General features: G+C 46.0%; 1 protein-coding gene across 4 annotated transcripts in view; it reads right to left on the minus strand.

The window, feature by feature from the left end:
- The window catches only part of ASH2L (ASH2 like, histone lysine methyltransferase complex subunit), a 28289-nt gene extending 23813 nt beyond the window's left edge, over positions 1-4476 (minus strand). For 3 of the 4 annotated variants that reach the window (XM_032413410.1, XM_032413411.1, XM_032413408.1), the window contains exons 1-3: positions 4277-4476; positions 3548-3614; positions 3289-3434 (exon numbers count right to left, since the gene is read on the minus strand). In XM_032413410.1, coding sequence (XP_032269301.1) covers positions 3289-3434; positions 3548-3614; positions 4277-4464 — 401 coding nt within the window. In that variant the 5' untranslated portion in view covers positions 4465-4476. Of the gene's footprint in view, positions 1-348; positions 562-3288; positions 3435-3547; positions 3615-4276 lie in introns of those variants that run through there. The other variant, XM_032413412.1, reaches the window with a different exon arrangement.
- Between the last annotated feature and the right edge of the window lie 15174 nt (positions 4477-19650).

Genomic DNA, 19650 nt, shown 5'->3' on the forward strand with positions numbered 1-19650 from the left:
GGTGGCTCAGATGGTTAAGCGTCTGCCTTCAGCTCAGGTCATGATCCCGGGGTCCTGGGATCGAGTCCCGCATTGGGCTCCCTGCTCAGTGGGGAGCTTGCTTCTCCCTCTGCCTCTCTCCCTCTCATGAATAAATAAATAAAATCTTAAAAAAAAAAAAAAAAAAGGTTTTATTTCTCAGAGACAGAGCGTGCATGCACGCACAAGCAGGGGGAGCTGCAGGCAGAGGGAGAAGCAGGCTCTCCGCTGAGCAAGGAGCCCAATGCAGGACTTGATCCCAGGACCCTGGGAACATGATCTGAGCTAAAGATAGACACTTAACCAACTGAGCCACCCAGGTGTCCCTACCTGGATTTTTCTGTTACAAAAATTTAGTAAGACATTATCTACCATAGCAGATAATTCAGCACCAGGAAGGGTCTCACTGGGACCTTGCCCAAGCTTTTTATTATAGTATTTGAGCACCTAAAAAAAGTATGCCAGGCCAGCTGTGGAAGAAGGCAAAGCAGCCTCTTTATTTATTTATTTATTTTTTTAAAGATTTTATTTATTTATTTGACAGAGAGACACACAGCGAGAGAGGGAACACAAGCAGGGGGAGTGGGAGAGGGAGAAGCAGGCTCCCCGCAGAGCAGGTAGCCCGACGTGGGACTCGATCCCAGGACCCTGGGATCATGACCTGAGCCGAAGGCAGTCGCTTAACTGACTGAGCCACCCAGGCGCCCAAAGCAGCCTCTTTAAATATATTTATATTTAAATATTTGTATGTAAATTATATTTAAATAGTTTTATAAATGTCTGTACATAAATTATATTTAAATACTTAAATTTTTATTTAAAGTGCCAATAACACTGTTGGAAATGGCAAACAGACACTATGACAAGATTAATTAAAAATGTAAATAATTGTGTGGTGCCTGGGTGACTCAGTAGGTTGGGCGTCCAACTCTTGATTTTGGCTCAGGTCCTGATCTCTGGGTCGGGAGATCGAGCCCTGCATTGGGCTCCATGCTAAGTGCAGAGTCTGCTTGAGATTCTCTCCCCTCCACCCTCTCCCTCAGCCCGTCCCCACTGCTCTCTCTCTCTACAATAAATAAATAAAATCTTTTTAAAAATGTACATCATTATTCAGGAAAACACGCAAGTCACAAAACATTACTTGTCTCATCACCAAAGGAATTCTACAGATGACAATTAGTCTATAAGAGCTTTAAGGATCCAAGTAGCAACTTCACATTTAAGAGTTAGAAAAGATTTTTGGAGGACATAAGTTATGAACTGGATTTGAGAAGATGAGTCAGTTTTCTTTTCTCTAGGTGAACTATGTATAGAGATGAGAAAGGGACCAACTAGGGGGCAGAGGGCAAACTGCCGTAAACAAATTTGTCCCAGAGAGGGGATCTGTCAGGGATATGGTTAAAAAAAAAAAATAAAAAGTAAGGCTTGAAAGGTAAGAAGTGCAAGGAGCCAGGTAGAGTTGGATTTTTTTCTGTGGGGAATGGGAACTCCTCGAAGGGGAAGTGACATGGTTAAAATTATAAGTTTCATGACAGGATGGGTCTGAAGGAAGAGATTAGAAAAAGCAAATGTATGTAAGATGCTTTTTTGGCCGTTCCAGCAGAAGGTAAAGAAGGTCTCGGCCTCACCTAGGGTGAAATTAATAAACGGAAAGGACAAGAGGGAGAGATTAAAAAAAATGGTGGATGCTGAGGATATAACTGAGGGAACCAATGCATTGGAGAAGGAGGTGCGGTGGAGACTGCACCCAACGACTGGAAAAGTAGAGTACAGGGAGACCTTAGTCTTAAAAAGGAGAAAGTAACGGAAAAATACAAGACTGGTTCAAGTTGTAAGAGAAGAAATCAAAATAAAAGCAAGTTTATCTTGGACTCAGCTGAAACTTGCTTAAGGTATCCTCAAAGAGAAGCTTCCCGAGTGTGTGTCTATTGCCACCATTCAATAAATTAAGAAACGTTCTTGTGAATATTAAGATTGAATTCCCTTGCCTTTACCTTGCTCTCAAAACCTTTCTGTTCAACAGCCCACTGTGATAAAATCACCTACAGAGAGCAAAGCCTCAAACTAGTGGTATGTAGGCAGTTGTTATTTAATTCAAATACAATCAGGTGTTTACAGCAGCCTTTTTCCAACCCTGCTAGCTCGCTTCCTCCATCTCAGCTGTGAAAGATAATCTGTCCCACCTAGTTGGGCTTTAGGTGTAACTTCTCAAATTCAGGTACAAACTGTTCCTACCAAAACTCCAAACTGTGCTTTGATTCTTCCTTAGATCACCCCAAGTTATCTCCCTGGTAAATTTCCGAGGCTCTGTCTATCCAAATAAACTCTCCTTGGCCAAAGGTGCCCGATTTTAGGTCTTGTCTAAGTGACCAGCTTTGCTTATCTTGTATATTTTCCCTACAGATCCTTCTACTAAGATCAATTCTTTCTTCCAGATCCTTCAGTATTTTTTTCTTTTTTAAATGTTCTACCTTAGGTCACCAGCCACATGTTAATTAAACATTAGCATTTCTAAAACCCACTATAACTTTTTAACTAGAAAGCATAAAATTATAAAGGAAGGTATTTCTTCGCAAACCCACCCAATGAGGAAGAATTTCAGAATTAATAATGCAGACTTGAAACAATCTAAATTTACTTGCATAATATGGACCATAAGGAACACCAGAGAGCCAGCAGTATAATTATTTCCATAGACAGTGAGTCAATATCCAGCACTTGCTAGCTGTTGACTGAATCCCTACAATAAAGCAAAAAGCCTTTTATTCTCAATCAATCATAAAATGATTTTGATTCATTAGAAGAGGAAGATTGGAAATATGCTGAGGAGTGAACACAGGATACTTACTTAAAGGGAGTGAGTTAGAAGCCAAAAGGAAAAAGAATGGCTCAAGCCTGAAGAGGCACTGGTCATCTCAAATTTTTGACAGCAGGGTTTGTCTACCATAGACACCAACCCTTACCCCCAAATCCGTAACACCCAATACAACATTTAAGTGATACTGTCCCATATTTGTTTATATAGTGCTTCATAACTGCACAGTTTTGTTTCCCAACCAGATTGTAAGCTCAAAACAAGCTCAATAGGTAGAAAACACGCTCAGCTTATTAAAACAATTTCTGATTCAAATCCTACTACTCACTGAACAGGGGTTAGAAGACATAGGAAATAATATGCTTTTATATTTGCCCACAAACTATTATTCAGCTGTTGAACATGTTGAGATTTATTTTACAAGGCGATTCGTAGAGACTACAAAAAATACTCACGAGGTATCTATGCCAAAGGTGTCGGCTGTGAACCATTTCGTACATATCCCACACTGCAGCTCTACCTCTCCCAACTGTCGGCCATTCTCTTCATCCACCGAGCCAGCCTGAGTATCCATCACCTCTGAAGTATCCCCAGCACCTTCCTGCGTCCACAGAGCAATCAGAAAATCAAGTCAGTTGACCCAATTGTATTTCTGACTCACTTAAAAGTTTAAAACCTATTTTGCCTTGCGTACATCCAAAAAGAAATACTTACTAGTGTATCTTTTCCATTAGAGGATTCTGTCTCCAAACCACCACCTACGTCGACTGAATTTGCATCCCTACAAGATAATGGAAGCACTCAAGTAAGAATTTTCAAGAGAAACAAACCTCAAAATGCCTATGCCCAAAGACAATGATCAAAGTCCAGCTGAACTTCACACTCCTACAGCTTTTTCAACTAAGCCTGTTCTCAGTCTGGATGCCCCGGGGTAGGAAGAACATGGCCTAGACAGACGCAGGCCCATAGGGCACAGGGAAGCCTAATCGGCCCTTACAGACAAAACTACATGGGATGGAATTGGTCCTGGGGAAGGTTCGCAGGGACGCAGCTCTCCCACTGTTTTCAGAGGAACCGTTACTTCTTCCAGTCCGGCAACGCAAAGTGGTTTCTTCTCTGGGATATTTGAGGGGTGTCTGCTAGAAGAGAGAGCTTCGAGCCCGCTGTTAGGATGCAAAAGCAGGAGAGAGAACAAGAACCTTGACTCTCACAGACCGCGAAAGGTGCGGAAAGGGGCGTAGTTTCAGATACAGTTCAGAGGGGAGGGCCAAGGGGACGGGCCCAGCGGCGGGCGGGACTACAGTCCTGGAGGGGGCAGGGCGAGCCGTTGGCTGCAGGGCCTAGGTTCGGAGGAGGCGGGCAGGAGGGTTCCCAGGAGCCGCGGGATTCCAAGAGGGGAGGGCCTCCCTTCCTGCGTCCTCCTCGGGCTACAGGACGTCTTACCCGCTTTCTCCCTCTCCAGAACCGGGTTCCGCTGCTGGAGCAACAGATGTCCCCTCTCCAGCCGGGGCAGTTGCCACCGCTACCACCGGTTTTGTCTCCCCTTCTTCCGCCGCTGTTGCATTTGCGGCCGCGGCTGGGCCGGGTCCTGCATCCACTCCGGGTCCGGGTCCGGTTCCCGCCGCCGCCATCACTGCCGCCTCCCAGAGTTCTCGCGAGAATACTATCTCCGTCTCGCGTCAGTTGCTGACTGGCTTTGTAATCTTCAAACAGTAAAGGCCCTTGATGGGTCCACAGCCTGCCTGAGGAACGGGCACTCCCAGCCCGCTTTAAGGTGGGGCGGGCAGACCGAGGCGGGCGGGGTCTCTGGGTTTGGACTGCTCCGGGTGAAGGCGTTGGAGGCAAGAATACTAGTTGGCTTTTCTCTAGGGCGTACTGCATTTCAGGGCTGGACACTGCGTTTTCGTGGCCAAAACTGGAAATCACCGCGCAGACGAGGCGCCTTGAGAGCGCTGGGTGCCTACGGACTCTGAAGGCTGTGGTGTGCAGCAAACATTCCTCACCGTGCAATGTGGGAAACTTCTGCAAACGCTAGCTAGCACTCACTGCCCCGCCCCAGAAGCAGTTCGCTCTACAGCCCTCGAGATCTGCCACTTTGAGCACGTTTTCAAGTGGCCATCTAGCCTAGACTGTGAATCCAGAGCCCCAGCTACACAGGTGAGGCGGAGAGGGGATGTGGATGGAATATCCAGGCGGTAGAGGTAAGCAACAGTGTGTGTTCTGGAAGCTGCAAGCCGCTTAATATTTTAAGAGGAGGAAAATGAAGCCCGAATTAGGAAGCCAAGTTGCTAGAGGACTTACTGGTTGAAAGAAGATTTGCCTTGGAGAAAGGAACAGGTATCGACCAAAAGGTAAGAACTCGAGGAATTAACGGCAGTATTGGTAGGTGAAATCACTGGAGTAGAATCATTCAGAGGCATGTCTTCAAACTCGAGAATACTAACCTCATGAAGTATTCAGACCAGGTCAGTTTTCAGGAAATCAATGTGTACATCCTGATTTTTCCAAAGTTGCCTAAGGACACTTCTCCCATTTTACAAAAGAAGGGCATACCTCTCTCCAATCCTGAATCAGATCTATGATGTACTGCCCGAGGGTGTACAAACCTATGGGACTCCAGACACAAGAACACTTGGAAATATGTAGATATTTGGATTTTGCAATTGGTTCCCAAGTATTTGCTTTCAACAAAATTGAAGGAGGACGTAATTGAGTTACCAGCTGATAGATTATTTTAAAAATTGATGGTGATAAAGTCTAAAAGTAGTGGGTGAAACTTTAAGAAGAAAGAGTACTTTCACAGACTCCAAGTATCTCCCCCCAAATATTTAATAGTTATAGTGGTGGTTTTAACGTACGGCCACAAAATCTGTGGTGCTGCTTCCTCCAGGAGGTAGAGCTTGAATCCCACCTCTTGAGTGTGTGGACTGGACTTACTTGCTTCTAAACAATAAAATGTGAAAAAGGAAAATAGTAATTTTTACAATGGAGAAACTGGCAGACACCACCTTAGCTAAGTGGTCAAGGTTAACACCCCAGTAATAAATCAGATTGATATCATTTGCCCCCTGATATGATGCAATGAGAAGGACTTCATCTCTGGAATTCTTCCCCAAAAATTCATAACCCCAGTCTAATCCAAATTGAGACATTCTAGAAGATAACTGATGAGTACACTTCAAAACTGTCAACATCATGAAAGACAAGAAAAGACTGAGAAACTCTGGAGGAGACAAGGAGATGACAACTAAATGCAGTGTGGTATCCTGGATTAGATCCTGGAACAGAGAAGGGATATTAGTGGAGAAACTGGTGAAATTAACAATGTCTGTAGTTAATACTATTACAGCAATGTTGATTTCTAATTTCTGATCAATGTACTGTGCTTTAAGATGTCAACATTAGGGGAAGCTGGATCAAGGCTATATGGGGGAACTCTTTGAACTATCTTTGTGATTCTTCTGTAAATCTAAAGTAATTGAAAATTTAAATTAAAAAAATTGATGGTAGATCACAATGTGATTTGGCATAGAACTTTGAAGGCGTTCAGAGAATTGTATTCAGCAGATTCAATAAATCCTAGATGGGCATCTGCTTATTTATGTAAACAAAGATTGTCAGCTCTTAACATGTATAAAAGATGAAAAATAGGATTAGTATTGCTGCTAAACCTGTCTCATTCTAGCAATGGTGATATTCATCCATGGGTGGGATTTAAAGAAATAAATTCTCAGTCTCATTGAGAGTTACATCTCCAATAAAATTCTAATTTTGATGTTTGATTATCCAAATTTATGCATTTATTTGATCAACTGAATTCTATGCAATAAAGAAGATTTTGACACTAGAGCCTTGTGCTCACAGGGAGTTATTTCGACTTTTATATATATGTATTTTTAAAATATTTTATTTTTAAGATTTATTTATTTATTTGAGAGAAAGAGAGCAAGGGGAGGGAGAGGGAGAAAGAGAGAAGCAGACTCTCCGCTGAGCGCAGAGCCAATGAGGGGCTGGATCTCATGACCCTGAGATCAGGACCTGAGCTGAAATCAAGAGTCTGGAGGCTTAACCAACTGAGCCACCCAGGCACCCCTTAAAAATTTTATTTTTAAGTAATCTCCACACCTAACATGGGGCTCAAATTCACAACCCTAAGATCAAGAGTTGCATGCTCTACCAATTGAGCCAGCCAGGTGCCCCATAAACTTTACTTCAGAGAAGTATTATAAACTTTCTAGTATAAAAATAGATATTTACATAGGTATTTCCTGTATATTATGTATCTATATATATGTTACATTTTATCTTATGAGGGAAGAAGAACAATTCAGAGTTTTTTTTTGTTTTTTTTTTTTTAAGATTTTACTGACTTACTTGGGAGGGGGCAGGCAGAGGGAGAAGCAGGCTCCCTAACCAACTGAACCACCCAGGCATCCCAGTTTTGTTTTTTGTTTTTTTTCTAAGATTTTATTTGTCAGAGAGCACAAGCAGGGGGAGTGGCAGGCAGGGCAGGCAGAGGAAGAAGCAGGCTCCCTGCTGAGCAAGGAGCCCCATGTGGGACTCAATCCCAGGACCCCGAGGTCATGACCTGAGCCGAAGTCAGACGCTTAACAGACTGAGCCACCCAGGCGCCCCCAATTCTGAGTTTAGAGAAAATGAGATGATGTAAAATTTCCAATTATTAAAACTTGTTCATATATCTTTTGAATGGATGATGGCAGGTGTCAAATTACTACAGTGGAAATTTCTTTTTAGTTTTATTTAACAATGCTAATGTTTGCAATCCACCTGAAATCCTCTGCCGGTAATTAAACTTAACAATGATAAATTCATGCAAACAAAATTTTGAAGACCACTAATTTAGAACAGTGTCTTTCAAATGTTTGACCGCAACTCACATGATACATTTTGCAGTGTGACCCAGTATACACATTATTTACAATTAAAAGATTGATGAAACAATCTGCACTCTGTGTAATCTTTTTTTTTAATGCCAGCAGTGACACATTAGATTGATTTGACAGCTTCAGAGAATCATGTAACATGTTTGAAATAGTCCCTAAACAAATGTTTGGCTGTGAAGGTGAGAGAACAATTGAATGATAGCTGGAAGGGAATGCAGGGTGAGGGGATGGAGCTAATGACACACTTTTATTCATCAGTAGGGAGCCAGAGGTTGAAAATATAGGAGAGGTGGTGGTTGATGGAGCAGCTTTCTAAAGAGACTGGGTCAAAGAGCTGAGGCAGCGGGCCGATGGAGAAGTTCGGCTTGATGGGAAGGAGAGAATCCATTCATCTGAGACAGGAAGAAGTCGGGAGGATGGAAATACGGACGTGGCTTGTAATTAGGACTCGGACACCACAAGATAGTACAGAGCCTCACTGAGCTCTGAGCCTGCACAGCTATGGTGGTTCCAGTTTAGATCTTCCAGTTCCTGCAACAGCACTAGGCTGTATGACAGCGAAAATGAAAGTCTGAGTTTTCAGTTCTGCCAGGCACATTAAGGGCCAAGAGAAAAGGCAATCAAAGATGATAGCCAGAAAGCAGTTCAGATGATTAACCATGACACCAGAGGAAGCAGAAAAACAGGGAATTCACCGTCCAGAAGTCCAGATGAGAAGGCAGGAACTGGAATGGGGAGAGATTGAAGTCAGAGAATATTTGAATTTCAAGATTTAGGAGAATTCAGGGGCGCCTGGGTGGCTCAGTCGATAAGCGTCTGCCTTCGGCTCAGGTCATGATCCCAGGGTCCTGGGATCGAGCCCCGCATCGGGCTCCCTGCTCAGCGGGGAGTTTGCTTCTCCCTCTCCCACTCCCCCTGCTTGCGTTCCCTCTCTCGCTGTGTGTCTCTCTGTCAAATAAATAAAATCTTTAAAAAAAAAAAAAGATTTAGGAGAATTCAGAGCACCTGGGTGGCTCAGTCAAGTGTCTGCCTTTGGCTCAGGTCATGATCTCAGGGTCCTGGGATCGAACCCCACATCAGGCTCCTTGCTGAGTGGGGAGTCTGCTTCTCCCTTTCCCTCTGCCCTCCCCCTGGCTTGTGTTCTCTCTCTCTCTCTTTCTCACTCACTCTCTCTCTCAAATAAATAAAAGATTTTAGGAGAATTCCAGAGCCAGCTCACCTGTGGGTAAAAATGGGTGAGGCTCAGTGGAACCAGACCTAATTTCTAGAATTGGAAAGCAAGGCATCCCCCACACTGGGCAGCTGCTCAAGATAAAGGTTAACAGATCACTAATAGCACCGGGTTAGAAATTTAGGATGGATAAATGGGAGAAACTTCCCATTTTTAGAAGCTCTCCCTGTCAGCCGCAGGGAACTCCCGCAGCTTGCCAGAAAGCTGTCTCCATCTGCCCACTGGAGGGTGTATTCGCCTGGCCCTGGTGAAAATATGGAGCCCATTCTCTCATCCTCAAACACAGTATTCAGAATGCTCACAATCGTTATTCTTGAGCAGTGGGTTGATAAAAGACTGCCTCTTATTCTCTCCTCTCTGTTTTCCAAGTGTTTGACAGTGTGCAAGTGTTGCTCAAATCAGAAGTAAATAAAGGCTTAAAAAAAGAAAGACTCGTCTCCTTCCTCATTTTTCTCCAGATCTGTCTGGAGATTTGTCCCTTTTCAGTTGTGCCTCCCTCCGGCCTATTGTAGGTGTTCACCTCACTAGGATTACCACACCCGAATCTGCCGGGGTCAGGGTTTCCTACTCCAGTTCGGCCTGGCCAGTCGTTCGACATGTGCAGCACTGCATTTTTCCTTAGCGAGCTACTTACTGCCTTTTAGAGAAAACGCAGACTCCGCTCCGTGTTCAAGAGTGCCCAGCCAATGAGCCCCGGTCCTGTTGGAACCCACCATTCTCAGGATACCCCATCCCATCTTCAGATCTCTAGGGTCTTGCTTCCCTCCTTCTGGATTGCCCCCCACCCCCTTGTATCCGTGTGCCTGGGTTGCTCAGTTGGGTTAAGCATCTGCCTTAGCCAGGGTCCTGGGAATCCAGCCCCTGCTCAGCGGGGAGCCGGCTTCTCCCTCTCCCTATGCCCCTCCCCCCACTCATGCTCCCTCGTGCATGCTCTCTCTCAAATAAATAAATAAAATCTTTAAGAGGAAAAAAAAAGACTCACAGCTAAGTTATTTCCCCCTGGAAAACTTGCTTCACACATCTTTATGTGAGTGTATGTGATTCAATAGTCCTCAGCTGCAAATTAGAACATTTTATTGTAGACCCAGTGTCCATAATCCTGGTTGGTTCACCTGTATGAGGTCAAACACAGGTGATCATTTCATTTCTAACAAACCATGATGTCTTATGAATAATTGGCTCCTCTAAAATGTTCAAAAGCAATCAGCACCCCACTCTGCATGCAGTTTACTTTTGTCTTTTTTTTTTTTTGCTTGAGCTGCTCCCTCTGGCTTGAACAGCAAATGTTAAAAACCAAGTTTCAAAACAGTATTGTTTCTCCCATGGGATTTAATTATTTTGGATAAATAGGGCACCTGGCTGGCTCAGTCGATAGAACATGCGACTCTTAATCTCAGGGTTGTAAATTCGAGTCCCATGTTGGGTGTAGAGATTACTTAAAAATAAAATCTTAAAAAAATAAATTTAAGAAGCAATTATTTTGACTGATGGATCTTCTGGATTCGAGAATAAAAAGAGTGTAAAGGAAAAAACAGTATTGGGGCTCCTGGCTGCCTCAGTCAGAACATGAGACTCTTGGGGCGCCTGGGTGGCTCAGTCGTTAAGCGTCTGCCTTCGGCTCAGGTCATGATCTCAGGGTCCTGGGATCGAGTCCCGCATCGGGCTCCCTGCTAGGCGGGAAGCCTGCTTCCCCCTCTCTCACTCCCCCTGCTTGTGTTCCCTCTCTCGCTGTGTCTCTCTCTGTCAAATTAATAAAAATAAAATCTTAAAAAAAAAAAAGTATAAAAAAAAAGAACATGAGACTCTTGATCTTGGGGTTGTGGGTTCAAGCACCACATGGGTGTAGAGATTACGTAAATAAACTTAAAAAGGGGGGGCACCTGGGTGGCTCAGTTGGTTGAGCATCTGCCTTCGGCTCAGGTTATGATGCCAGGGTCCTGGGATCAAGCCCCACGTCAGGCTCCCTGTTCCGCGGGAAGCCTGCTTCTCCCTCTCCCACTCCCCCTGCTTGTGTTCCCTCTCTTGCTGTGTCTCTCTCTGCTAAATAAATAGATAAAATCTTAAAAAAAAAAAAATAAAAACAAAACCAGGACATATATGAGCCGGTTTCTAATTGTTGCTGGATTACTTCCCAGAAACTTACCCAAGCTGTGTCCATTTTGTCTCTCCACCAAGCAGCCATACTAACTTCTTGCATGAGTGTTTTCTTGCTGTTCTGAGAATGAAGCTTTCCAGAAAGCTCTACGACTTAAAAACCTAGTTCCAAACCTTCCTCCTCCCAAGAGTCTGTTTTAACAAAATAGCGGCATCGAGCAGTACTTTGCAGATGCTGAAAAGTCTGGGGGTGGGGCCTGAGATTCTTGCATTGCTAACAAGCTCCCAGGTGGTGGCAAGGCTGCTAGTCTGAGGATCACGCTTTGAGCGGCAGGGAGTAGGGTATTTCTAACCCTATTTCACCTCCCCACTAGCTTCTCTCACGTGATCCCTTGCAACAGGGCTTTGTGTACAGCTCGTAACTGACCATGCTTAGCTAGTAGCTAACATCGCAGAATAATTCCGAACAGTAATGGATTTCCCATCTTTCCTTTTCCCTCTTTAGTCTTATTGCCACAACCCCTCTCCCTTCCCACGTAGTGCTTAACCCTAGCTATACATTAAAATCACCTGAGGAGCTTTAGAAAAAACAGGCAATGCCCCTTGGCCAATACAATTCAACCTTGTAAAGGAGGGATCCAGGTATTGATAGCTTTAAAAAAGCTTCCTATGTGGTTTTTTTTTTTTTTTAAGATTTTATTTATTTGACACAGAGAGAGACAGCGAGAGAGGGAACACAAGCAGGGGGAGTGGGAGAGGGAGAAGCAGGCTTCCAGCAGAGCAGGGAGCCCGATGCGGAGCTCGATCCCAGGACTCTGGGATCATGACCTGAGCCAAAGGCAGACGCTTACCGACTGAGCCACCCAGGCGCCCCAAAAAGCTTCCTATGTGGTTCTAATGTGCAACCAGGGTTGCCCTGTCCTTCATTGACTGAAGGAGCGATAGGGCAAGGTGAAACAGAGATAGTTATCTGCGATCCTTAGAGATCCAGAAAGGACTCATAACTAAGATACTTGGGATACGTACTTCTACCCCCATGGGGTGTGCCATGACTGTGGGGTAAGTCTAGATAGACTGGGACTGAGCCTTGCAGAGATTTCGGTGCCCTTGTGTGGCACAGGGGAGACAGGATGACTCCCACACCCTCTAACCTGGCCCAGAAGTAGCAGAGGGGGCTGCTGGAGCTGAAGAGGCCAGGCCTTCAATGCCCCAGTGGGCTCATCACTGAACACCGGATGGGGCAAGGGAAGGCTCAGTGGATGCCTTGGGGGTGAGGCTTAGGTATACCACCCCCAAAAGAAATGTAAAGAGAATATAAAGAGAGATTATGTTGGATAATATAGTCCCATTCCTTGCTAACTTGAGTTGTGGACCAAGATTCACATCTGTAACACTGGCAAAGATTCAAGTGTTGGCCCTTCAGAAACACTGTATTTGTACTTTATATAGAGGGTTCTTGAATTACCAAGGGGCCTCCTGTCCCCAGGGGAGAGAACTTGTGGGGAAAGAGCATGTCCCATCCCCATACCAGCCTTTGCCAAAAGTTTCTGGGCCCTTTCCGAAAAAAGAGCAGTGGGTCAGATGTCCAGGACTCTGTTCCCTGCTCCCCCCTCTCCCCATACCTCCATATTTTTTATCATCTATAAAGCAAAAAAACCCAAAACCAAAACAAAAAATGTTGTATTTGTTGTAACTTCATTGAAAGATGATTATTGCGGTGGCTCATCTCAATGGAGTATTTATTTAGTCTCTGCCTGAGCTCTTGGTCCTTAATCTCTTGTGTATATAAACAGAGTTTAAACTAAACACTCCTGATTACTCCCAGTAACCAGGTACCTGAGTCCTAAAAACAGTGAAAAGGGTTTTATTCTTCCTTTCATTAGAAAAAAGTAAGCTCCGCGTGGGTGGGGATTTTTGTGTTTTGCTCACTGATGTATCCCACACACCTACAGCAGTGCCCCCCACACAAGAAGGCACTCGGGAAATATTTGTTGAATGAATGGAACTGTGTCTCCTGTGAAGGATCGTCCCACTATGAGGCCAAAGGTGCCAGCAGCACCACTGGGCAAAAGTGGCCCAGATGGTTCAGCAAGGGGGTCCTCTGGAGTCTGAGGAGTTTGGGAACAAGTTGCCTTCGCCTACCCAAGCACATAAGGGCACCTACTGGCTGATTCTCCACTCTGGCCCTTGTAGTGGATGCAAGCTTGCTGTGATAGTTTGGACTAACAGAGTTGACATCCTCAGATTATGTAGCTCAGTGGTTCTTAAAGTGTGGTCCCAGGACTAGCAGCATCAGAATCATCTGGGAACTTACTAGAAACGCAAATTCTCAGGCTCCACTCCAGATCTACTGAATCAGAAACTCTGGGGGTCCAGCCTAACAGTGTGTCTTAACAAGCTCTCCAGGTCGTTCTAATGCCCTCTAAAGTTTGAGCATCGCTGATGTAGCAGGATGATGGGCAGGAGGATGAGCTAGAGGAGGACCAAATGTTGAAAGTTCAGGGCCCATTTTGAGTGCTGGGAGGGGGGTGGTGGTATGCATCCAAGCAAAAAGATGCTTTCTGCCCTCCTGCAGTTCCTCAGTGATGAAGATTATTTAGAATGCATGGGGTGGATAGGAGTTTCTCTGGTGAGAGTCCCTGTGGGATACTGGAGGCCAAAAAGATGGGCAGGGAAACAGTGAAGTTAAAATTTTCCTTTGTTCTAGAACTAGTAAGTTCTGACCGGACGTGGTAGGTGGTTGTTCTGTTGAAATTGCAGGGGATGAGGCATAGTTAGGAGCTCAGAGCATAAATGAAGGTGTATAGTACAAGAAACTGGAATAACTGGAAAGTTCAAGAGGACAGCAGTTATGAGAATTGAGGTAGGGGCAATGAGAGTGAGCTTGCCTCATTCAGGAGTCCATGAAGACTCCTCAGGAGAGACGATGTTATGACCTCCTTTCTCTCCCTTCCTTGACAAAAGAAAGCTTCTGACTGAATCGTAAACTTTCATGCAGTTACTCATGCAGGGATTTAAGTTTTCATGATGCAGACCCAAGAGCAGGGGACCTCTGCTACCCACCCCTCACTGGATCCAAATACCCATCGGTCACATATATTTTGTGTAGCATCCATGAAAATGCTACACATAGCAGGTCAGCTGTTTTGACGGGTCAGGATCAACAGCTCTTCCTTGGGCTGATAATGTCTTCCTGTTGGTGATGGCTTGTCTTCAACCCTGGAGGAACATGAAGGGAGCTGTCACGTCTGAGATAAAGAAGAAAGAATTGGAGTCTACAGGAGGGAAAGAAGAGTCAGTGTTTGAAATTTCATTCTGGTTGGAGGTGCCAAATCCCGTCAACGGAGGGACTATCCACTGATGACTGAGTGGCATTTCCAATTATATCTTGACTATAGCAAAATAAAGAAAAAAAGAAAGAATGGTGTTGCCATCTTCTTTTGTGGTTTGAGATCTCCCAAACTCAGGGTTAAATAGGGGGAGGTAATGAACCAAAGCGCACACACACTACAAGGTGCCTACATAAAAATTCTCTTTTGCTTCTGGGCCCCTTGTGCTGCAAAAAGCTGATCTGGTTAGATGCCATCTATGAAGGAAAGGAGAGAGGAAATCATGCTACTTTCCCCCCAAGTCAGTACCACTAGCATAATTTGTCAGTGAATTGAGTAAGCCTGTAAGCCTGTTCAGCAGGCTTATGGAGTGTTTGAGTTCAATGCCGCTATGTAGAACATCAGAGCTTTCTAGTATGTTGTAAATGTCCCTTGTCTGAGTTAAGAGGCTCAGCTCAGAAGCCAGGAAACACAGCTCTGGATGGGCTTCTCGGTGGTTCTTGAAGGGCTCAGGAGCTGAAACTGTCCCAGGAGTTGGGGGATGACCTGAGTGACAACGACATTTATATCCATGATTCCAGTGCAAATCTGACCCTATCCTGATAGAGCCTAAGGAAAGCGTTTTTAACAGTTCAGAGTCCTGTCCTTTTGGAAGGCAGTCTTGTTTCTCCCATGTTAGGGTGGAGTGACTCAGAAGTTTACAGGCAACCTAATGGTGAACGTTTAAGTTGAGAAGCCATGCAAGAGGAAACTTTGTTCCTAGGTGGATAGAGCCACCTGGCTATAGTTGGTGAGTGAGGTCCGAAGGCAGTACGGTGGCGTGCATGGCTGTGTTTGGCTGGCGGGGGGCAGGGGGGAGGGTTGTCACTAGCTTGTCCCAAATGAGGTCTGAGCAGTGCATAGTGTTCTATGCTACCCCTGGTTCTAACCCCCGATACACCTCTGGTCACACTGTCTGGAAAACCTGTCCCTCAGTAGTCTTCTCAGAGAATGAGGGGCCAGTCGCATAATCTTGAGGTAATGTGAAGAAGTGTGCTTAGGTCTACAGTACCTGTGGCACCCGTCACTTTCCCTCACCTAACTGAATGCAACAGAATCACGGAGATGTAGGCTTCCTTCCTTGTCTTAATGAACTCTTCCAGCAGGAGGCAGCACGAACTTGAGTATTGCAGCTAGAAACTCAAAAACCTTTCCTATAGAGAACCTGAGAATACGGAACAAATGACCGCTCAAAGGTTTTCCTTCAAAAACCAGCGCCCTGGGCTATGGCCTCTGAACAGCTCGGGGAAGGAGGGGTTCACTTCCAGTCTGGCTGTGGGGTCCCCTCTCTCCCTACAGAATACTTGCCAAGTCATATTCTTTGGAATGTGTACATTCAAGAAAACCTAATCTTCAAGGGTTATACTTTCCCCCGATTAATCTGCCATTTCCTCACCTTCTCATGTTGATTTAACCTGCTGCAGATGAGGAGGGAGGCTTTGTTCTAGTTATGTCCAGAAACGGAGGTGTCTACTGCCTGTCACTGGGGAACTGGCTCTTCCTTGAGGGATTCATGGTCCCACAGCAAGGGGCACGTGTCCTCTACTTAGGAGGGCAGGGAGGGTTGGCTAAGTTCTGAACCTTATTTTGAGGAGGCCAAGTTTGTGATTTCAGCAATGAAAGCTGAATATACAAGACAGGAATCCCGCGCAGCCTCAATCCCTAAATGTATGTTACCTCCACGAGATCAGCACCTGGGAAGTAGAGCTTTGTTGTGCCCACTCCTCTGATTTTTAAAGATTTTATTTATATGACAGAGAGGGGAGAGAGAGAGAAAGAAAGACAGAGGGCGCACAATCAGGGGGAGTGGGAGAGGGAGAGGCAGGCTTCCCGCTGAGCAGGGAGCCCAACACGGGGCTAGATCCCAGGACCCTGTCAAGACCTGAGCCAAAGGCAGACACGTAACCGAAGGCGCCCCAGGGTTGGTCTTTTATAGAAAGCTAACCAGGGAACTTAAATCCTTAACATCTCTATTGATAACACCTTCAATGGCTTACTTCCTTTTTAGGGTGTGGTTCTTTGTTGGCCACAGGTGATTATCATAAAGATACCCACCCCCCACACGACCCATCCCGCACCCTGCACGCCTAGGGGAGGGTGGTCCTCCATCCCGAACATTCCTTGGTTTTCACCCTCATCCCCATCCCCTAATTCTGAACAATCCACTGAACATCCGAAGAACTGCCTGGCTCTAGTTACCTTCACCTGATTCACCTTAACACCAGTCTAGCACTGCCTTATTCTAACACCTTCAACTGACATCCTAGTTGTCTAGGGCTGGGAATCTACAGAACCCAGACCTCAGTTCCAACCAGTGTGGTATAAAGAGCGTGCAGGGGCTTTGGAGCTGGACAGATAGAAGCTGGAATCCTAATTCTCACACACAGCCATCGCGGACGTAAGTAAAATGGGAATAAAAACATCTACCTTAAAAAAAAAAAATCTACCTTATGTTTTTGGGGCCATGAATAAGATTGTAGTAAAGCTCCAGGCATATAAAAGGCATTCAACCAATGGCTTTTTTCCCCAATAATCTAATCTTAGGCTATCTAAATTTACCTTGCACTACAGAACACGCTGGAGCCTCACATGATACTCCTACACACACTGTATCCATTCCAGACACCCAGCCTTTGCTCCCGCAGTTTCCCCCACAGCCCAACCTACCTTCACAGTCTTCAACTGCTCGGTCCAGCTTCACTCCACTTACAAGCACTTTATCATGCCTCCTCGGATTTTGTCCTCAGGTGGTGGGCTTGACATTCTGTACTGCCTCAAGGTCTAGCACCCTGCTGGGTATGGATAAGAGGCTTAGCAAAGCCTTGTTAAATCAGACTGAGGTTGGATTTAGCTGGAAAAGACCACTTGTGGGTCTATGCATGAACCCTGCCCCTGCAGAGGTACTGGTTTTCAGACCAAGGGATTCCTTGCTTGGCTGTGTCCTTGGGCCCTTCCTTGAGTCACGTCCATGGTGAATGTCTCATGAAAGGTAGAAAGATGACCTTGTCTGGCTTCCTGGGAGTCGGAGGGATGCCCAAGCTGTGCCAAAAGCACCAAGGAGGTTGGAAAATCACTGGCGGTTCAAGTCCCTACTGCATTCGTGCTCCCTGGGAACATTCCCCAAGGTTCTGGTTCTGGCCTTCTCGCTGTTTACTCGGTGCAACTGCTAACCCCGCATTCCCGTCCAACCTCTCTTCTGGGCTACCCAGACCAGAAACCTCCAGGACACGTCTCTCCTCCTTCCACCAAGTGCCATCAAGCCTCCTTTCCCAGGAGAGAGTATTGCAGACTCCACTGTCCTGGTTCAGCCTCTTCATCCACACGCGGAAAACCCAACGGCTTTAACATTTCTGCAGCTACACTGCTCTTGGTCCTTGCACATCTGCTGTTCCTGACCCAGGAAGGCCTTTCCTAAATTCAAGTCCTACATGGGGTCCTATAAAGTCCCTCCTCCTCTCTGAAGGTTTCTCAGATTCCCTTAACCTATGGAATCTGCACAGTTACCACCCACTGGACAACCACAGAAGTATTGCTTTATGACATTTCCAGGTGTCCTTCTCCTATCTGCAGTACCTCGCATCTCCAGACCAGGTTGTAATACCTAGGGCACACACACCACGGCTTAAGACACTTCTTTGTATTCCCTGGCTCACAGCATGTGGCATTGGTCCCCCCCACCCACCCAGTTGTCCCTAGGTTCCCAAGCCAAACTCTTGATGGTTTCCTAGGGCATCCCACAAAAGCTTTAAGACTCAGTACACTGGGATGTTAAATTGGGGCACGGGAGCCTTCTCTCTGTCATAGATCTTCACCATTTCATAGCACCCAGCTAAAATGATGCTCAAGAGAGGTGCCTGGGTGTCTCAGTCAGTTAAGCAACTGGCTCTGGATTTCGGCTCAGGTCATGATCTCAGGGTCCTGGAATCAAGTCCCCCACTTCCCATCAGACTCTGTGCTCAGCGGGGAGTCTGAGGATTCTCCCTCTCCCTCTGCACGCCCCCTCCCCCCCATGCTCGCTCTGAATCTTAAACACCAGGGTTTTCTGGAGGATACTTGTGTTCACTGGGAAAGGCGTACAACTTGTAAATGATTTTCTTATTGTCAGAGAAGCCTATTTTTTACCCTCTCTTGGACTGTAAGATGTAGGACCAAGGGGAATGGACATATCATGCAGACTTGTGAGCAAGACCTCAGGTTGGATGCTTTTACTGGAAAGCTAAGGGACTGGGAAGGCTGGTTGGTCTCTATCCTGATTCTAGTTGGAGCTTTAGCTGTCTTTGCTCTGGCGGTGGCCCCTCAGTCTCGCTTTCTATCTACATGCAAAGGGTATGCTGTGTGCCTGAAGCCAGCATGCCACTAGGGCTGGGCCCTTCCATATGCCCTCCCCAGGCACACAGATTCCAGCTGCCTCCATAGTCCCTGTGAGGGGAGGGGACTCCCAACTCAGCTGTAGGAAAGGCCAGGCAAAGGACTTGGCCACTAAGGCCTGCTGCTCCCCAAACGGCAGTTTGACAAGTACTAGGAGTCCAGAACTGTAAGGTCCAGGTCAGCCATTGCCTCTTGGCCAAAGGCCATTCACCCCCACATACCTGTAATGAGAAACACCTGCTACTTCTCGGCAAGCCCTCTGGCCGCCATTCAAGGCCCTTAGAAATCTGGCTCTTCTATGGCCATTTATAAAAGCCGTCCCCACTGACACAAATTGCCGGCTCTGGCTAAAGTGGGCAATTTGACGTCTTGTGCTTGAATGCCCTGGTTCTCCAAGACCACTTGACCTTGGCAATACTGGGCCCCTGCCTCTCCTCAGCCCACTCCTTCGCAGGACCCCAGCTGCAGCATCACCTCCATGAAGCCTCTACTTGCATGGACCATTCTCTGGTAACGGATCCTATACAATCTTTTATACTCCCTTTCCTTCTGGGCAAATCTTACGCTTCAGTGAAATCCTCAAGGCAGAGCACTTGTCTCATGTTTGTGTCCCCCCGGGGAGCTCACACAAAGGGATCAATGGACAAATATGAGGGATGCATAGGTCAAAGACACACTACATCATCCAAGGCTCAGGTTCTCCCCTTGAACTCTTGCAGGGAATGGGCCCCAGAAAGAAGGGAACGGGGTCACTTGACAGGCTTGGGGGACAAAGCCCAGAAAAGAAATTGCACCCACCACTGAAAAACAGGAGCTGAGAGAGCAGCACAGCTCAAAGCCAGTCCCATCTGT

This window comes from Phoca vitulina, unplaced genomic scaffold (assembly GCF_004348235.1).
Source record: "Phoca vitulina isolate PV1807 unplaced genomic scaffold, GSC_HSeal_1.0 scaffold15, whole genome shotgun sequence".
Classification (NCBI taxonomy): Eukaryota; Metazoa; Chordata; class Mammalia; order Carnivora; family Phocidae; genus Phoca; species Phoca vitulina.